The 18636-nt window shown below is 48.8% G+C and overlaps 1 protein-coding gene across 3 annotated transcripts in view; it reads right to left on the bottom strand.

The window, feature by feature from the left end:
• Positions 1 to 18636, bottom strand: part of LOC139057603 (uncharacterized) — an 87755-nt gene that overhangs the window by 10415 nt on the left and 58704 nt on the right. For all 3 annotated transcript variants that reach the window (XM_070536120.1, XM_070536121.1, XM_070536122.1), the window contains 2 exons: positions 9447 to 9821; positions 6503 to 6750 (listed from right to left, as the gene is read on the bottom strand). In XM_070536120.1, the coding sequence (XP_070392221.1) occupies positions 6503 to 6750; positions 9447 to 9821 (623 nt within the window). The remainder of the gene's footprint in view (positions 1 to 6502; positions 6751 to 9446; positions 9822 to 18636) is intronic.

Raw genomic sequence — 18636 nt, 5'->3', positions numbered from 1 at the left:
ATGATAACTTATTTGTTCTTATTCAGTGTATTCAAATATCAATAGTAGAATGCAGACCGTTATATATGGCTTTGAGACATTACAGGAGCGTATGACAACGTAGACCGCAAAATTTTGCGGGATATTCTGGAAGGGCAAGGCTTAGGCGACAATTGTCTACACCTTTTGAGAAAGATGAACCAGAAATTAACGTTTGCGTTGAATGGGAAGGGACGAAGAACAAGAAAGTTGATATCAACAAAGGACTGAATGAGGGGTGCCCTTTATCAACACTGTTGATTATGATGCACATGGTCAGAACGAAAATGGCACTACACGGAAAAAATATAGGGTTTAATCTCTCATGCAAACAGGTGGGTACAGTAGTGGAGCAGCAGCTTCCAGGATTATTTTATGCGGGCGACATTGTGTTGCTAGCTAACAAGCAAATTGATTTGCAACGTCTGACTAATATCTATGGCCACGAGGGCGAGAGTTAAGGCTCGAAATTTAGCGTTAGAAAATCAGGTATGGTATTCAATGAAAACAGTGAGCAGACAATGGCAATACAGGGCCAGGAAATACCTCGGGTAAAATATTACAAATTCCTTGGTAAACGAACGCAATAGGTGTATGGAAACACAGGAAAAACAATAACAGTAAAGGAGAAGAGAAACGCAGCCATAATGAAGCACAGAGCGCTATGGGGATTGAATAGGTTGCAGGTGCTTGGGGGTATGTGGAAAGGTGTATTGGTTCCAGGACTTATTTTTGGAAATGCGGTTGTTTGTTTGAAATTAGGGCTACAGTCAGGACTCGATGACAACCAAAAGTCAGTGGGACACCTCGCATTTGGCGATCACGGGAAGACTACAAACGAAGCTGCAGTGTGATATGGGCTGGACAAGCTTTGAAGAGAGAAAAGCTCGCAGTACAATTGAATACGAAGAGAAATTGAGGAATATGGAAGAATGTAAACAGGGTTGGAGAGTGTACAGGTATTTGTATAGGAAAAGCATTGATTCACAGTGGAAGAAAATAACCGGGAAGCTTACCAGCAAGTATGTGACCTGTATAGTGAGCAACCTAGCAACAAAGAAGGTCAAGCGGAAAGTAAGAGAGGCTGAGATAATCTCCTGGGTGGCGGCAATGGAAAAGGAACCTGCTATGAGTAACTGCTTAAAGAAACACGAAAGTTGGAAAGAAACAATTTATAACTGAAGGGGAAGCTCATTACTTTTGGAAGCGAGATCAAGATGCCCTAGAGTACGCACTTATAAAGCGATATATAAGCATGAAGAAGGAGCATGTGCTTGCTGCGGTAGAGCTAAGGAAACGATGGAGCATGTTTTATTAGAATGAGAATATATCTGCCCAGCGATCGATTTAGGCATCTCTGGCCTAATTGAAGCCCTTGGGTTCAGTGAGAGCAGGGGAAACTAAACATGCCCGCAGTAGAGATTAGTAAACGGCGATTGGAAGATTGGTGGAAGAAAAGTAGGGAAACGACAAACAATGGAGACGTGCAAATACAAAGTTCCAAATACAAATACTGTAAGAAGGTTTGGTTATGTGAATTAAGCAATATAACATGACGTGAACATTAGGCAATATAATAGGAGCTTGGTGGGGCATCCCACCACTCCGTTCCAAAGGGGATGTTCATAGCATCCAACCATCCACACATCTTTGACAGAGCAGCTAAGCGGAACACCCGGCAAACACGACCGGCGCGCACCCGCCATGCTCATGCGGGTACCGACGCGTTAGCGGTGGCGCGGGAGTCATGCTTGGATCCTGTCGGAATACTTGGAGCTACTCTATGTTTTGAGCAGAAAGAGTACACTGTATTTATTGAAATATTTGCGGCAATACAGCAGCAAAACTGGACTACCCAATATAGTTCAGAGTCGGATTGCTTGGCATTCTGACCATGGCGTAGCACATCCACCATTTCTCGCACGAAGAAGATGAGGTCTTTATTAGTTGCTATTCCTGCTTCGCTCTGGTTTTTCAGTTAACTTTGGGAGTAACGACGCCTCTATGGCGGGTACAGTAAAAGAAACAATGACGGACGTTCCGTCCTCTCTGCCGCCACGGTTGGGGGCTGACCTCCGAGCTGCAAGTCGGTCTGCTGCGCCCGACCATGGGAACGTGACTCTGCCAAGGTCATCGAGCTTCTCTGTCGTGGGTGACATGCAATCTGACGGTGGGTGTACCGAGGCCACAGACCACCGGTTGATGAGGAAACTTCGCAGGGCTTCAAGCGGGAGTGAGCTTAACTACAATTAGTCGCCCTCATAGCAAGCGTACACAATCGCCTACATCCCCGTCACTCCTACAGGCAACCTCAATTCCCTGAATTCACCACTTAATGCCGACTGCACGAACCATCCTCGACACTGTAAAAGCTGTAACTGAGCTGGGAATTATACTTGTCCACTCATTCATCCTACATGGAGGCAGCACCACCGCCGGCGTGATCCACGATGTGGATAGAGTTATTGATAATGGCGCTCTACCAACGCCAATTTCCTCAACTGTGCATATAACAGACATGCACAATTTTGGACGGTCGAGGTGCACAAAGCTCACTTTTGAAGGAGAAAACTTACCAACACATGTGAAAATGAGATAAGCGAGGCATCCTGTCCGTGCAGGTGTCCCTAGGCCATTACAGTGCCGTAAATGCCCAAAAAATCGGGCACGTGAGTGCTGTGTGCGCGAACAAGACGACATGTCCCCGCATTGGTGGTGATCATGATGAGTCCACGTGTGCTGGCCCTGACTTGAAGCGCCCTAACTGCGATGGGCCGCATGAGGCAACGTCGAAGGATTGTTCGAAAGTGAGTGAAATGTCCGTGCTAAAAAAAATGGTACGATATTGCTCTACACACAGAAGCGGCTGCCAAAGTACACCGCCACCATGGGCATTCCCGTAATCGCAGGGAGAGGTCAGCATCGGGAACAGGTGAGCCAGTACTCCCTGAAAAGTATTCGTGCGCTTCTGCTATTCCTCAGTCGCCAGGCCCACATTCAGCCACGCCAAATCTTGTGAACACCAAGGACACTATTATGTGGCCTTCCCTGCCATCTCGGAGTACTGAAGTGTAGCCGCAACGCCAGTATGAACGAGCTTGCACAGTTGGCTCAGTTCTTGCGAACCCTGCCTACATTGGTTAAGACGCCCGTTGCCAAGGCTGGGGCGCAAATTGTCGACGCAACAGAACTGGTGTTTACTGCTAATAAAAGCTATCAAAGATCATGGAATCGTCAACTTTAACGCTATCACTGCAGGAAAGGATTCGCCGTTCCCTAATATTTCAGTGGAACGCATGAGGCCTATGGGGTCGCCTCAGAGATCTTAAACAGAGAATGCTCAAGCATCGACTTCCAGTTATTGTGATATGCGAGCCGAATATAATATCGACATTTAGACTCTCTGGATACGAACGCGTGTGAGAGAAGTGGAAATCCTAGCAAAGTTTCAATATGCATGCGATGTGACTTCAAGTGTTCGCTAAACCAAGTTCCGATGCTCAACAGCAACGAGTACGTTTCTATAACAGTGAAACTAAAGCGCCGGACAATCTCGACCATTGGCGACTACATTTCTCCCAGAGGAAGGCTTGACTATGAACACCATTCTCTTGTTCTTGACTCCAGCCAAGGACCTCATGTTAGAGTTGGTGAGATTAACGCGCATCACGATCTTTGGGGTAGCAGGACCATAAACATTCGAGGAAGACAGGTTCTTAACTTCATAAACAGCAATGACCTTGACATTCTGAACAACGGCTCACAAACATTTTTTCGTGGTACAACGTACAGCAGCTGTCTAGATTTACCTATCGCTTCAAAATGCCTTTCATCTTCTGCGACCTAGTGCAGAGGTACTGAAACTTATGGCAGTGATCACCTACCTACTTATGCGCAGCTTAGATGGTTTACAGGACTCCTAAGTTCTCACGCAGGATGGACTGACTGGGATGCCCTTCGAAACAAGCTGGAGAGAGAGAGAGAGAGAGAGAGAGACAACTTCATGTAGTCGCCTGCAGAACGACACCACGACTAAATGGCGCCGTGACGCGGGCCCTGACGTCTTCTGAGCGGGTGGTCTGGGATTGGAATTGGGATTGGAAGAGTACTGGGATTGTAGCATTCCTCGGAAAGAGATTGAAGACAATATTACAGCAACAATGCACGTAGCAAAACGCATCATCCCAACATCAAATTCAAGAACATCCGTTGACGACACAAATGAAGAGCTGTGGGCCGTCCGGCGTCGTACCGAGAGGAAATACAGGCGAACGAAATTGACATCAGACATGAGGACGTCACGCCGTATGCAAAAGAAATTTCAAAGATACTTAGACAAGCTTGACAGACAATGTCGGAGGTGCTTTTGAACGAACCTGAGCCCAGATTTATTTAATGTTGTTCTCTTTAGACTGTGTACGCAGATGAAATTTCCTTGTAGACCACGAATTTAGCGCGCTTGCACGTGCAAACGAAGCTACAGCGTGCAATGTCGATAACGTCGACAGAGAGATATTCGTGGAGTACAGCTCTCACTAACAAAGAGTGTAGCCCTGACATTTACACGGAACTCAATGGCCTGCTACCTTGTTATGATTTATTGAAAGGGTATAACTTCGGTAACACGGAGTTTCACCGAGCCAAACCGACCGTGACTTATTTTGGTCGAAACACGTCTCTGCATTAAGAAAACAGCTGCACAGCTTTACTCAAGTCATTCGACGTGTGTCTGGAAGATCATGGGGCCCTTCCAAATAATCTCTTCTGCAGATGTTCAAGGCACTTTTTGTTGGCGACGTCCGTTACAGTGCGCCTGTACTTTGTTGGATTGGTACATCTGGCGTACGTACACATGAAGGTGCTCAGGCTCGCGCACTAAGGATTTGCGTAGGACCACCACGTTGTGCTTCTACTTAGGGCACTATTGCAGAAGCACGCACGTGCCCTGCTAGAGTTTACCTGCAGCCTGAGCCATTGCGAGTGCATCTAATGCTGCTGAATATACACATATACGGGAATCATCCACTGACGAACGTCACGAGCATACGGCCTGTCACTGCCTATTCAGAAGCCATGTTGTCGCAGCAAAACTTATTGCCGTCGGATTTCGAACCACATGACATATCCGAAGTTCCACTCCGGATGATGGCAAAGGCAACGGTGAGACTCTCAATCCCTGGAATAACAAAGAAGTCGAAAATGCTGCTTTCTGGGCTCAAAAATTTCGCATTATCCTACATTGCTTACATGTACGGATATGCCGAACATGTTTTTGCAGATGGTTCTCTAACACAGACCCTTTCTGCGGCAGCTTATACGGTACCTGGAATATAGATAACGTAACGGTTCAAGACAGGACAGAGAACATCGTCAACAGCAGCTGAATTGACCAGAGTTCGAGAAGCAGTCCGCTGTATATGCAACGAAGCCTCGAGAAATGGACAGTGTTCTGTGACTCATAACCAGCACTGTAACTCATAAGCAATTATATTATACACAGAACCGCATATAGTCCTTTGGTTTATGTTGTCATGTCTCTGTTTTCTTAGGTGTCTCAATCCGGACATGCTATCGTGCTGCAGTGCATCCTAGCCATTATGGGATAACTAGAAACGAACACGCTGATGCGGAGGCGAAAAAGGCCCACACGGACGGGAAGATTATAAGGCTTAACTTTTCTCGGTATGACATCAACGCCTTGCTCCGTAACTTTATCAAAACCTCTATGGCGCGACAATGGGACTACACCAAACATGGGCAAGAGCGCCTGCATAGACTTGACGCTGGTTTACGGTTCCGGCTTCTGCTTCGGTTGCGGAGAGGCCACGAAACGCTCATCCATCGATTGCGGCTTGGTGTGGTGTACACCTACCGATGCATTCACAAGATTGGACGATAACGGGACCCTCAATATGCGGCCAAGCGAAGATCACTTAAGTCTAGTGTTGACTGCTTGAATTCCGGCCCCTTTTCGGAAGAAAATATTTTAGGTGCATGGCGAAGAGCTGACCATGGCCAACGGACCATTAAGTCACTCTTGAACTTTCTACTTTCTACCTCCCTGCCTTTGTTTGCATCATTTTCTCTCTCTCTTGAACTTTCTACGTGAGACTCGCTTAGACGATCGTCTCTTGAACCTGGGGAAAACATTGGAAAGGCGGGAGATGGAAATTCAAGACGATGAGGAAAACGAGAACATCGTGAAAGCAGGAGCCAATTTACCATGGCATAGCACATCCACTATTTCTTGCACTTTTATGCAACGAGAACAGCGTTTTCCCCCGCTGTTTGTTATTCCCAATTTTGAATCAAGCAATTTGGATAGTATGTGTCCAGAGTACCGGAACAATTCGATTGCATGATCTTCAGTCCATGTACAATGCGGGCCATAGAACGACACTTTAAGCGACCTGAGATTGTTTCCTTCATCAGACCACCACAAGCGCTCAAACACAAATATAGCCATTGGCATGCAATTACTTACTGCTCTATGGTCAGTTTGCTCATCACTCCAGTGTGCTTTAGCGCATCGTATATTTGTCGGCAGTTGCGACTTTCTAGGCAGGGAAAGTGAAGCTCCTGCAGCGATTCAGACTTGTCGGCAGCTTTGAGGATGCAACGAATCTCGTCAGCAGAAAATTCGCATGGAACAGCGAGACGTTGCAGGGACTTCGTCTTCACCAGACCATACGCAAGATGCTGGGCATGTGGCCTGATGTTCGATGGATACATCTGAGAAATGTTCAAAAAAATTAATTAGACAAATAATAAAACTGCTTACACAACTGATACGCGACAAAAACATTGGTATTCAAATAACCAGAGGATTACCTTACCCACGCTTTCTCATGAAATTAGGAGAGGGACAAAAATACCGCCAGGGAAGTTTCGTGACCTTCGGGCTCTATAAGGCATTTCATAGCTTTCTGGCGACTCCAATACATATAATACTTGGTTCGCCAATGCTATGATTCAAGGCTCTGTGCTCGTTGAGCGGATGGGTAAATAAGATTTGTGTCTGCTAGTTTTCCATATATCTCAGCTTACGCTGCGACCACTCCGACCGCATTTCATTCGCGGCTTCAATTCCTTTGACCAGGAAAAACGTTTGGCTGGAGATGAAAGCATCAGCTTACCCTTACGGGGTGTTTCTGTGATAATAAACTGACACCACCTATATTTTCAACCGCCTGCAGGAAAGAAAATGTAATTCGCACGATCAAAAAAACAATTAGTTTTGAACTTCTCTTTATCAGAACCACGTGAGTCGATGCTACATCATTGAGACTCGCTGCAACGGGCCAACTCAGGAGGGTAAGCAACCGGGTGCCGCAATGAGACACCGTGAATTACATTTTCGCCGCCTCAAGTACTTCACTGGCAATTAAAAACGCCATGCAAGAGAAATTTTGCATTCTGGCGCTATCTAGGCGCAGCTGCCATGGCCAGCATTCAAACCGAATAACTGTGTGCACTTTGGGCTGAGAAAGTAGACTGCCTGTATTTAGTCTCCTCAAAACGCGTCTTTTGAATTTCGTCCTTGTCCTTGCATACGGTATTTTTGGCATTTCCCGCACTGCGCCGCCGCTACTAATGTACTACCGCCTCCAACAGGATCTGTAGCTATGTCAGTAAGGCAATGTTCATTTGGGAGTCGAGCGCGCTAACCACTCAGCTGTAGCTCTACAACAGTGCCGAATATTTAGTGCAAGGTTTACGCTACACACAGACTAAGTGTCATCTGTGCATTTATTTCGAAGGCCAGAACGAAAGATACTTTAGCGGCCGAGGACTACAAGATATGCAACCTATATAAATTGTTTTTTTTTCTACAGCAAAGTAATGTGTATGCGCGTTATTCTTCACTGTCGTGCTCGGACTGTCAAAGTTTTTCATCCATCCATGCTAGTGACAACAGCGTCGGTGGAACAAATGACGTGTACGTGACAGTGATGATGACAGGTTTCAAACGTGCTACCTACCCAAAGTAGAGTATGCGCCCGAAATAATGTAATGGATGGCAAACAACGTCGAAAGTATACACCATCAGCACTGCAAATGGACAGTGGAAATAAAATTGGCGTAATCTCGTAGGTGGCACTGTGTCAGTTCGCTCATGACGCGAGTTATTGAAATACAAGCTGTACCTTCATAATTAATTATTACCCAGGCGGGACCTTCAAAATGACTCAAGCTTGAGAACCATGAAACTTAATTTTTACTAATTTTAATGGTTACTGGAATTTTCGAATACTAATGCTAATCCCCCGCCCTGCAGCAGTGGGTGTGCGCCACAATAGACGAAAGACAAAGCGAAAAAAAATATGATGGTGTGGGCTGTTCAAGTCATTCAATACACACATACTCGGAACTACCCCCACCAGATTACTCTGTCGGATTGCCATTGTGAACTTTTACATTTACAGGTCTCCTTTGAGGCATTCCCTTTCGCTTTATCAGTAATGAGAAAACAATCCATGAATTCATATTTCTTTTCGTGTCAACACTTTACTATAGTAACAGAATCTTAGAGATATTATTTCGCAAGATTGGCTTAGGTATGACAATTTCCGTTAGATTTTTCTCTGGAGCTTCGCGGTTATGGTCACAGGGATATTTGCTTCACAGCCGAGGACTTTATTATTGTTTCCACTTAGTTTTCAATTTTCCACTTAGTTTTTATTTCCTTTATCATCAATATTTACGTTGCATTTGAATTCAGGCTACGTCATTATTTTCTATCTGGTCGAAGTGTGGTGTAATTTTGTTCCTTGCAGTTTGATAAAGAGGAACGCATCTCGCAAGAATATCGAGATGCCGCAGAAAACCCAAGTGAATACGTTGCAGAAAAACGTGCGCACGATGTTGCCATAGCAACGTGGCAGTAAAACGATATGGTAAATGTATGACTAGTGCAAATAATTACAATAGCCTGAAACGGTTGTGACGCGATCTCAACGGATCGAGGTTACTTAACCCTGAAAACGTGGGCTTCACTGCACCTAATTCAATAGCGTCATGTGCGATGTAAACGGCATGCATGCTCCCTCTTTTTGAGACTTCCTTTGGAGCAAAGTTAAAAAAGATTGTTGAGGGCAAACTATTCTGTGACTGGACTGACTGTCTTGAATGGTTCGTGTAACTTTTTGGCGAGAGTCGTATAGAGAGACAAATATTTAAAATGTATGTTTTATGCTAACTGACGGAGCAGCACATTTTATAATGGTCGATATACCACAGTAACGATGAAACTAGCCTTTAATCTTCATGAAACAGCTAAGGCAAGTGACTGTGCGGCTAGAAATGCATTGAAGGTTATTAGTACGACTGTCAACAACATGAGGTTGCAGCGGCTCCTTACAAAGTGGCCTTTTTTATTAAGTGCTATGCTAGTGCAGAAAAAAGCATAAAAATAATCGCGCGCTCACCCCGACGTTCCGCGCGCGTATGACCCACGTAGACTCCGTGAGGCAGAGCACCTTTATGGTGTCGTTTACACGCAGCATTTTCGCGAGAGATTCTGTGTCTTTAAAACACACATTGAAGTTCTGGATGCACACTTTCTTCACTGTCTTGTTAGCCGCCACTGCATCAAAAACCATATAGGACCTCCGGCGTTGGTTGTACATATGACAAGTGACAGTCAGCTCAGCTGGAATCGCAGGATTCTTCAGCAGTGTCTTGAGACTCGTGTCTTCTGTGCCCGCACAAGACATGGCGTCCACGACGAGGCTGGAGACGCTGGTGTTTGCAGACAGAGCACACATCGTCTTTTCCCTGAAGATGGAGGCAGATTCTTCAACCTATGGTGCGGAGAAATGAAGACTGATGTAATGTGCTTTTCCAATCAAATACAAGGTAATAATCGCTGCAATTTTTTTTTTATTCTGACTACTGCACCCGAGCAAGGCATGAACATGATTAGGTACGAAATTTTCTAAGTGAAGTACAATAATGGGTATAGGTGTTGCACATCCTGCCCAAGAAAATCACGCAGTGGTCGATAATAACAACAAAATAAACCTCCGATTCAGTTTCCCTCTTTACTGTCACGTGTTGCAAGAACACTAAAAACATCCTCTAAACTCTCCATACACTACACTATTCGTGAGGTTAACTGGGTTCTCAGTGTGTTGCTGATTTATGCGCAGTAGTATAAATGGCGTAACGTCATAAGCGCTCTTTTATTTTTCCCATCAGCTATGAAATTTGCTGGACTTTTCAACAAATCTAAAGGTAAAAATAAATGAACCATCTGCTTCTTGTAGTAACATGCAAAGTGTCAGTACAAATTTAAGTATCTATTGCGTAAATATCACTCTTTCTTCCTTAAAATGAATAGGAATTTCTAGTAGTGAAGGGATTGACCGACGACTCCACATAAATCTGAAGAAATACCTTCTATCCAAATACTGTTAAATAAGCCCTGAGGGGTTATTCTATCTGCTTGCTCAGCGTTCTTTAAAATGATATATGGAATGCATTCTTTCCATGGTCCTGTTTCTTTTGCATGTCAGGCTAGAGAAGACGAACATTTTTTCATAATGTCATGAGTGGCTTTCGCCCCGTCGTTAATTCAGTTCTGGGCAGCATTAAGCACTTTGCCTCAACGCTTGGAATTCTTCGAGGAAACGCGCACTGCGTCTGCCTGATATTTATGCACATACAGAAAGCTTTAGACTCGGTTCCGCATAAGGCGGTTGTTTTCGCTCTTGTGACAACGGGAATATTGAGTCATCTCATCCGCTTTGTGCATGATTTTCTATCGGAGCGCCGGATGAAAGCGGGTGTCGGAGGAATAAACCAACCTCGTACTGTGGCCTTACAGTGCAGCGTTTAATCGCTGCTTCTGTTTAACGCCGTACCTGCCCCTTTTCCAAGTTGTTTGCATCAGGACAGTGACTTCCCTGTAGGCTAAGCTATCTATGAGGATGATATTGCCCTGTGGATAGACAGCGCTTGGTGTCTTGGCCTGCGGCTTCGTACAGGCTTCAGAGCGCTCTGCACACGACTTCAGAATGCTTGGCCGAACTTGGCCTACAGATGTGACTTACGAAGTGGGTTGCAATAGCGTATCACCCTGAACAACGCACTCGTCGAACCATGAACTGACTGTGCCTGGCCGACACGAAGATAATAACGTGGATGCGACATCACCGTCACTTGGGTGTGATTGTCGATGTTCGCATCTTTTGGTGCCCAGTCGTTAAACTTGTGCGGCGCAAATATCAATTCCTTTTCATGTGTGTGACTGCTTTTACTTCTAAGGGTGCCGCCTGCGACAAAACGACGGCTCAGTAGGTGCACCAATTATCCGTGCTTTCAGGCGAGAATGCCCTGCTAAATTCTTTTTTTACTATTAAATTAATTATTACTCGTTCACTATCACCTTCTTGATTTTATTTTAAACGGTAATTCTACGCTATTCAATCCTAATTCCATAGATGTTAGGAAATTTGTGCTCCATATTAATTTGCAATAATCTACAGATTTCTTTGCCAAACCCCCATCGTGGGTAAGAACCACACGTGTGACAGGCTACAACAACAACAGTGCTATTCTTTGTAGCGCAAGTTATTTCTGTAAAAATCTAAGTGCATCAGCTGGCCCTCGCTCCCTGCTCGGGAAGAAAACGACGAAGCGAGCGAGCGAGCACATCTCCCCTGGGCTCCGTGTTTTTACTTTGAACTGCCAGATTTGTTGAGTCACGCCTTAATGAAAGTGCATCGACCGGATGCATGGAGTTGTGGGGACTACTGGGAACCCAAATGCCGAGGTAGGGGACCGCTTTTTCCGAACTTAGAGGAATTTTGTGTGCCGAGAGGAGCGTCCGCCGCTGGGCCTAACGTCGACTTCGACCAAGGCCAGAGGAGCGGTAGACCCTGCCCGAGCCTCGGTGAAGCCGCCAGTGGAACATCGAACCATCGGTGATTACGCAAGTGAGCATTGACCTAAGATGATTACCGCTATGCTTGTACAGGTGGACGGCATCGAAATTTCGCTGGACCAGTGCACAGGATCGTAAGGCTTAAAAACTGGTGGTGAGAGTCAGGCTCAAAGGCATGGGCAAGCTAGGCCTAAATCCTGTACTGCAAACGAGCCAAGATGGCACCGAGGCCACGGCTGATGTCAACAGCCGGAGCAACAACCTCGTCGGTGGCGCCACTGGTAGCGATACATCTCACTCAAGGGCGAAAGGTGTAAACAAGGGCAAATTGTTGAAGGGCGCGCGCATGCCAGGCTTGCGGCGCGGCGACATAAAGATCGTGTTACGACCACGAGGCGGGCTCCACGTGAGCGACATGATCCGCCTTGAACTTAGCCGTGTAATTGGTGTGGCGGCACAGATCTCCGCCAATGGATCAAGTGAGGACGTCGTGTGCCCCAAACTCCAGCAGAATATCGTCGTGGTGAGCACCTCCAAGAGAGAGCACGCCGACCGATACGCTGCAGTAGGAAGGATCGACATACGCGGCACGGTGCACAAGTAAGTACCTACTAAGCGGCCCCTCACGGCATGGTGAAGGGCGTCATAAGGGGCATCCCACTCGAGGATACCGCCCAGGTGACTCAGGAGAATGTTGTGCACAAGCATAACCCAACGGCCCTACAGACAAACCGAATCGGTAAGACCCAATCAGTCGTCATTGCTTTCGAAGGGCACAAGGTACACCATTAAGTGAGATACGGTAACCTGCTCACGTAGTGCACGTTGCACAGAAAACAAATCGACGTAAGCTATGCGTGTGGAAGATTGGGCCACAGAATCGACGTGTGCCCGGATTCTTCGAACACAACCTGCCGAGGGTGCGGAATCCCCAACCCCGCCGAAGACCACGGATGTGTCCCGAAGTGTGGCTTGTGCGGAGGCAAACACCTGACCGCGGACAAGGTCCTGCAAAGCCCGCTTCAAGACGTCCTACGTCGTCCGTCTGCGACATTGGGAACGGCGCCGAGCGGAGGAAGAAGACGCCGGGAGAAGGAACCGAGACAAGAGAGGTCCTGCAGGCGGACCCCTCCGTAGCGCCTCCAAACAAAGGTGCAGGTCACATGCCAGGCCACAGCAGCAACAAGAGTGGCGGCAGAAACGGCCGCCGGAGTCACTCTCGATCGAAGACACCATCCGGGGGCGGCAACGACGGCGGCAACCCCCGCTCGCGCTTCCGGGCTAGTTCGATATCCGGGGCCAGTTCGAGGTCCCGGAGCGAGTCAACCGGACGCCGAGGGATCGCAGGGAAAAAGGTGGGCTGGACCAACAGGTCTCCCGTCGCTCAAACCAGCGACACCAATTTCCCTTAGAACCACAGAAAGCTGAGCTAGTTGGTAAGTATTCATTATGCAAAAAATAGGTGAGGCATGCAGACAGGAGACAAGAATGTTCATATTGTCCACTTCTCTACTCTTGTGTCTTGTCTGCACGCCTCACCTCTCTTTTGCATGCCGAATTCCCACCCCTCACCCCCTCCCAACCACTTAACTCACAAGCGAATCCGCAAAAGTACAGTAGCGAAGTGATAGATCGTAAGAGGATCATATAGCGCCAAAACGCTGAGATACATGAGCAGAACGCCCAAATACGGGCGCTTGTGAATAATATCAAAACGCTGGCGAGTAACGGCAGCTCGGCAAATGCAAGGCCTCGAAACAACAGCACGGCGGCAAACAACGGGCGGGAGGCGGGAGAGGCTGGGGCCACGCAACGTGCATCAAATAATCAAGAGGTGATGGACGCCGAAGAGAGCCCCGCGAGCGGAGAGGAAGCGGCGACCGCAGAGACCGCGACCACGGCAACGACACAGATCTCGCGAGAAGGAGAGCTGACGGCCATTTTGGCCGCAATTTCCCAAATTAACGAAAGGCTAGGCAAAATGGACGCCAGACTCGAAACTGTCGAGAGTCAGCCTCACACGCTATCGGTGAAGCACAAGCACCTAGCGCCAAAAGTAGCCTCAACATCGGTGAGGAACCGCTTCGCGTCCCTTAAAAATGAGCGGGCCGAAAAAGATCCCAAGAACAAGAAGAGGCGTCCGAGGAAAAATCGGAACAAGCTGAAACACAACAGACCTACACCGAATGAACGAGGGACCAGAAGAAGGACCTCTAAACATTTACCCGAGAAATCGCAATGACTTCACAGCCACCGTACGTGGAAGCCAGACTGACCCACATGTGGGCGGCCCGGTACTCGTTAACGCGGCGGTTGAAACGTCAGAGACACAACAGAAAGCTGGCCAAGCGCATAACAGTCTTGACCAAACAGATCGCCGAGCACGTGGCCAAACTATGTAGGGAAAATTGGCTTAAGACCGGCGACGGTCAGCATTGCAAGCTCTTCACGTGTGAGAAATGGTGTCTCTTGAGGCATCTGATCGACCCGCTGAGTAGCAAAACTGCGACCAATCGTAACCTCACCCAATTATTGAACACGTACAAGGGAGGCGGCCGCAGGCTCCTGGAAGATCTGAAGGCGAAGTACCTAAAGACAGACAAGGGCCAGTACCGGGTGGCCGAGAGGTACGAAGGACCCGACAACGAAGAGCTGGACCAGGTGTTTACCATGACGGAACAGTGGACAGCGATAGATGAAAGCAACAAGTGAAGTGCACCCGGCAGGGATGCCATAGCTTACAAATTACTCTGTAACATGAGCGACAAAGCGGCCCGCGGCCTCCTAGAGCACTTCAATGAAGCCTGGGAGAGCTCGCGGTTGCCGAAGGAATGGAAGGACCCCGAGGTCCGCTTTATCACAAAGACTGATAAGGCCCTCACGATAGACAACATGCGGCCCATCTCCCTCACGTCCTGCGTGGGGAAGGGAATGGAGCGCATAGTCCTTTGTCGGCTGCAGAAGCCCCACGAAGAAACGGATCAGATGCCGGAGAGGATGTACGGCTTCGGGCAATATCTCAGCACCCACGACGTGATAATTCAACTCCACGAACTGGTCGTCAAACTGTCAACGAGGCACGCACCGAACGGGATACTCGCCCTCGACCTGAAAGGAGCGTTTGACAACGTGTCCCATGCGAGCGTGTTGCAGAATCTGAACAAGACCGAAAGACATTCGACTACATATAAGATTTTCTGTCAAACCGAACGATGACCATCAGGATAGGGGAGGAGAAGTCGGACCCTGTTGAGCTCGGCAATAGGGGTACCTCTCAGGGATCGTTCTTGACGCCCCTGCTCTTCAATCTGGCCCTCCTGCCGCTGACTTATCTACTCAAGCAAATCGAAGGCGTGGACCACGCGTTCTACGACGACGATATTGCGGTGTGGAGGGCCCGAGCTGGGTGCGATGCCTGGATGGAGAAAGCCTTGCAGCGGGCGGCAACGACCGTGCACGAGCACGCAAAATCGTGCGGACTGAGCTGCACTCCCCAGAAATCACGGCTGCTCATGAACTAACCGGGAAAATCCAAGAATGAGCTGCCGCAGAAAGTGATTATCACAATCGACGCAACGGCCATCAAGCCAATACACCAGATTAAGATTCTCGGCTTACTACTTCACAGCGACGGGAAGGCACACGCCGCCGTCACAAAGATCAAGACTACAACCGAACATGATTCAGTTAGTATGATTCGGAGGGTATCTAACAGAAACAGAGGCCTGAAAGAGGACGTTGCCATGCGTCTGGTACGCGCGTTCGTCGTGTCGTGGTTTACCTACTCCGCCCCGTATCTCCAGATGACGAGGGCGAATAGGGACACCCTAAACGCGATGCTTCATAAGGCAACGAAGCAAGCACTGGGCATACCCATATACTCGTCCACCCAAAGACTGCTGGACATGGGCGCCCACAACACGGTAAAGAAGCTCATCGAAGCCCACGCCTCTAATGAGAGAATCCGGCTCAGTCACAGGTAACACGGACGAGCCGTCCTACGCAAGATAGGATGGCAGATTGAGCCAGTACCCATCAAGGCGGCCTTTTCGCAAGACTGCAAGACGACCATTCAGACTAGCCCCCTTCCCCGGAACACGACGCTGGGCAAGGACGACGAGAGGCGTACCGCGCGGGCCAAAGCCATAGCCTGGAAGCTGGAAGAGAACCCCAGGGTCCTGTACGCGGACGCCTCGCTCCTAAAACACAGTGACCGTGCAGCGGTGGTGGTTACGTCAAAAGACAGGCTGATCGCCAGCGCGTCCCTGAAGACGACAGACCCCGCAGTTGCCGAAGAGGCGGCCGTGGCCCTCGCACAGCCGAGCGTGGACACCATGGTCACCGACTCAAAGACAGCCTATGGAAACTTCCGCAGGGGCGTAATCTCCTCCGCGGCCCGAGCCATTCTCTCCAAGTGCAAGCCTCCGGGAAGGGCCATAGAGCTCGTATGGGTCCCGGCTAACTCGCAAGTATCAGGCAACACCATCGCCGACTACCATAACCGAGAAATGTCATTCCGGGCCGAGCACGAGCCGGAAGAGCTACCACACCTGGTTACCAGCTTTCGGGACATCACCGGAAGTACCGAGTGGAAAGGTGCAGACTGCCAAAAGCGGACCCCAAACTCGCCAGGCAACAACTAACGATCCTGCGTCGAGCGCAGGTGGGATCGCTTGCGCATCCCGTACTGAAGAACGGCATGTGCCCTGGGTAACACGATATGCTCTGTCCTATTTGCAAAAAAGAAAAGGGCACCCTGTCGCACGTCTTGGCAGAATGCACAAAACTCAAGATCTCCCCCTCCTCCCCTCCCCATCAGCAGCCGCAATCCTCAACCCCTTGAGCGATGGGAGACCTTGTTATCCAGCACCGCCCTACCGATTCAGCTCGCACTGACGGACAGCGGCCAGGAGCTGCTGGGAACATATGGGTCCCGTAGCTAGGGAACCACCCCGTCTTGTGCCTTCGTGCCCCACCGATTTATTTGGGGCCTTATAAATGTTGATTCATCATCCCTGCTCGGTCATGAGGGAAGTGGACCACCCCGCACGTCTGCCGGCGACTGCGGCGGCCGCCTCTAAGAAGCGGCTCGGTAAATAGAGCGACAGCGAGGACACCCATGTTTACTAAGTGAGGACCCTTCGGATGACGACTTCCAGCTTGTGCAGAGTCGCAGAGCGAAGAGAAGGAGCACCACGATGCCTTCATCGTCAAGCAGGCAAACAGTAAGGCACACGCAGCGGCCGGACGAGAATACCATCGTATCTGTGCCCGTGCTTGCCACCATCAGCACGAAGCTACTTAACAGGAAATCGTTCGCCTTGTATTTCAGCGACCGCATGAACATGGCCTGGTTCTTAAGCCCAGAAATCAATTTTCGGAGCTGATGTCTTGTAGTTTCTCGGCCATCTCACTTCACCGCAAGGCATGAAGTCACTGGAATGACAGGTGCGGGCAACCGCGGACTTAACCTGTGCAACCTTTTTCCGAAAGTTACGCGAGTTTCTGGGGCTCATAAATTTTCACAGGCGCTTTCTACTATCCTGTGCGCAAGATCCTCCGCCGCTTACCAATCAGCTGCGTCGTGAACCAAAAGCAGCGGCTATCTTCTACTGGTCCTCGAAGTACGAACACTCCTTCGAGGAAGCCGAAACGCGGTTGGGGACGGCAGTGTAGCTGATTCATTCGTTGCCCGACGTGCCAACTCGTCTTACTGCAGACATGAAAACCACGGCCGTGAGTGCAGTACTGCAGCAGAACGATGGCACAGACTGGAGCCTGTTGGGCTTCTGAAAGCGCCTCAAACGTACAGAAGCTCGCTACAGCACCTTCGGAATGGGAGGCATTGGCCTTCTATTGCGCTGTCAAGCATTTCCTTTTTTTTCTTCAAGAATGCAGCTTTTACATCCACAAGTCGTGAACTTTCGTTTTCGAGAACAATATTTTCTTGCACTCAAAACGTGAGCTTCAGCAACTTTCCTTTATCTCCAAATTTTCTACCGACATCCGCCATAGGGACTCTCTTTTCTTGTACAACGAACTTACTAAGCACTTTTACTTGGCTCGGAGGATCTACCCCCTCCCAGATGTAAACTCAGTAGGCCTCAGGCTCTAACACTAAGCCTCCTACAGACGGGGGCATTCCTAAACCCCCCACTTCTTCACAAGATTTATCCGAAAATTCAGACAACAAATGCATGTGCTTTATGTAATGACTTAGCGAGCTTAGTTCACAAGCCCTCGCGGTGTCCCTCGTTACACGGCGGTGAAAGCAACACTTCTTCACACTGGGATGAAGTTCTACGCAGCCAGAACCTCGAAGAAGAGTTATGGGTTATTCAACGGGCCCGTGACGCGGCCGAGTGGCTCGGCCTCTCTGTGCCGAAGTGGGAGCGGCCTATTGCGCACTAACGCGCGCTCTGAAAGACCAATAAAGTTCACCCATCCAACCATTCATCCATCCATGCGCCATATCTCTGGAACCCAAAATAAGGCAGCTGACGCACTGTCGCGGATCGGCGCTGTGGCTGCCGGCCCTGTGGATTCTCAAGCTCTAGCTTCCGCCCAACAAAACGACACCGAGATGCGCCTATTGCGGGGAAAAGGCTCGTCACTCGAGCTAGCGGAGGTACCACTTCCCTACACAACACTGGTGACGTGCGACACATCGCAGGCAGCTGCTCAACCGTTCGCGCTCCAACAGTTTTTACGGCCAATATTTTATTCACTGC

Source organism: Dermacentor albipictus, chromosome 3 (genome assembly GCF_038994185.2).
Source record: "Dermacentor albipictus isolate Rhodes 1998 colony chromosome 3, USDA_Dalb.pri_finalv2, whole genome shotgun sequence".
Lineage (NCBI taxonomy): Eukaryota > Metazoa > Arthropoda > Arachnida > Ixodida > Ixodidae > Dermacentor > Dermacentor albipictus.
This window is presented reverse-complemented; position numbering and strand designations above follow the sequence as displayed.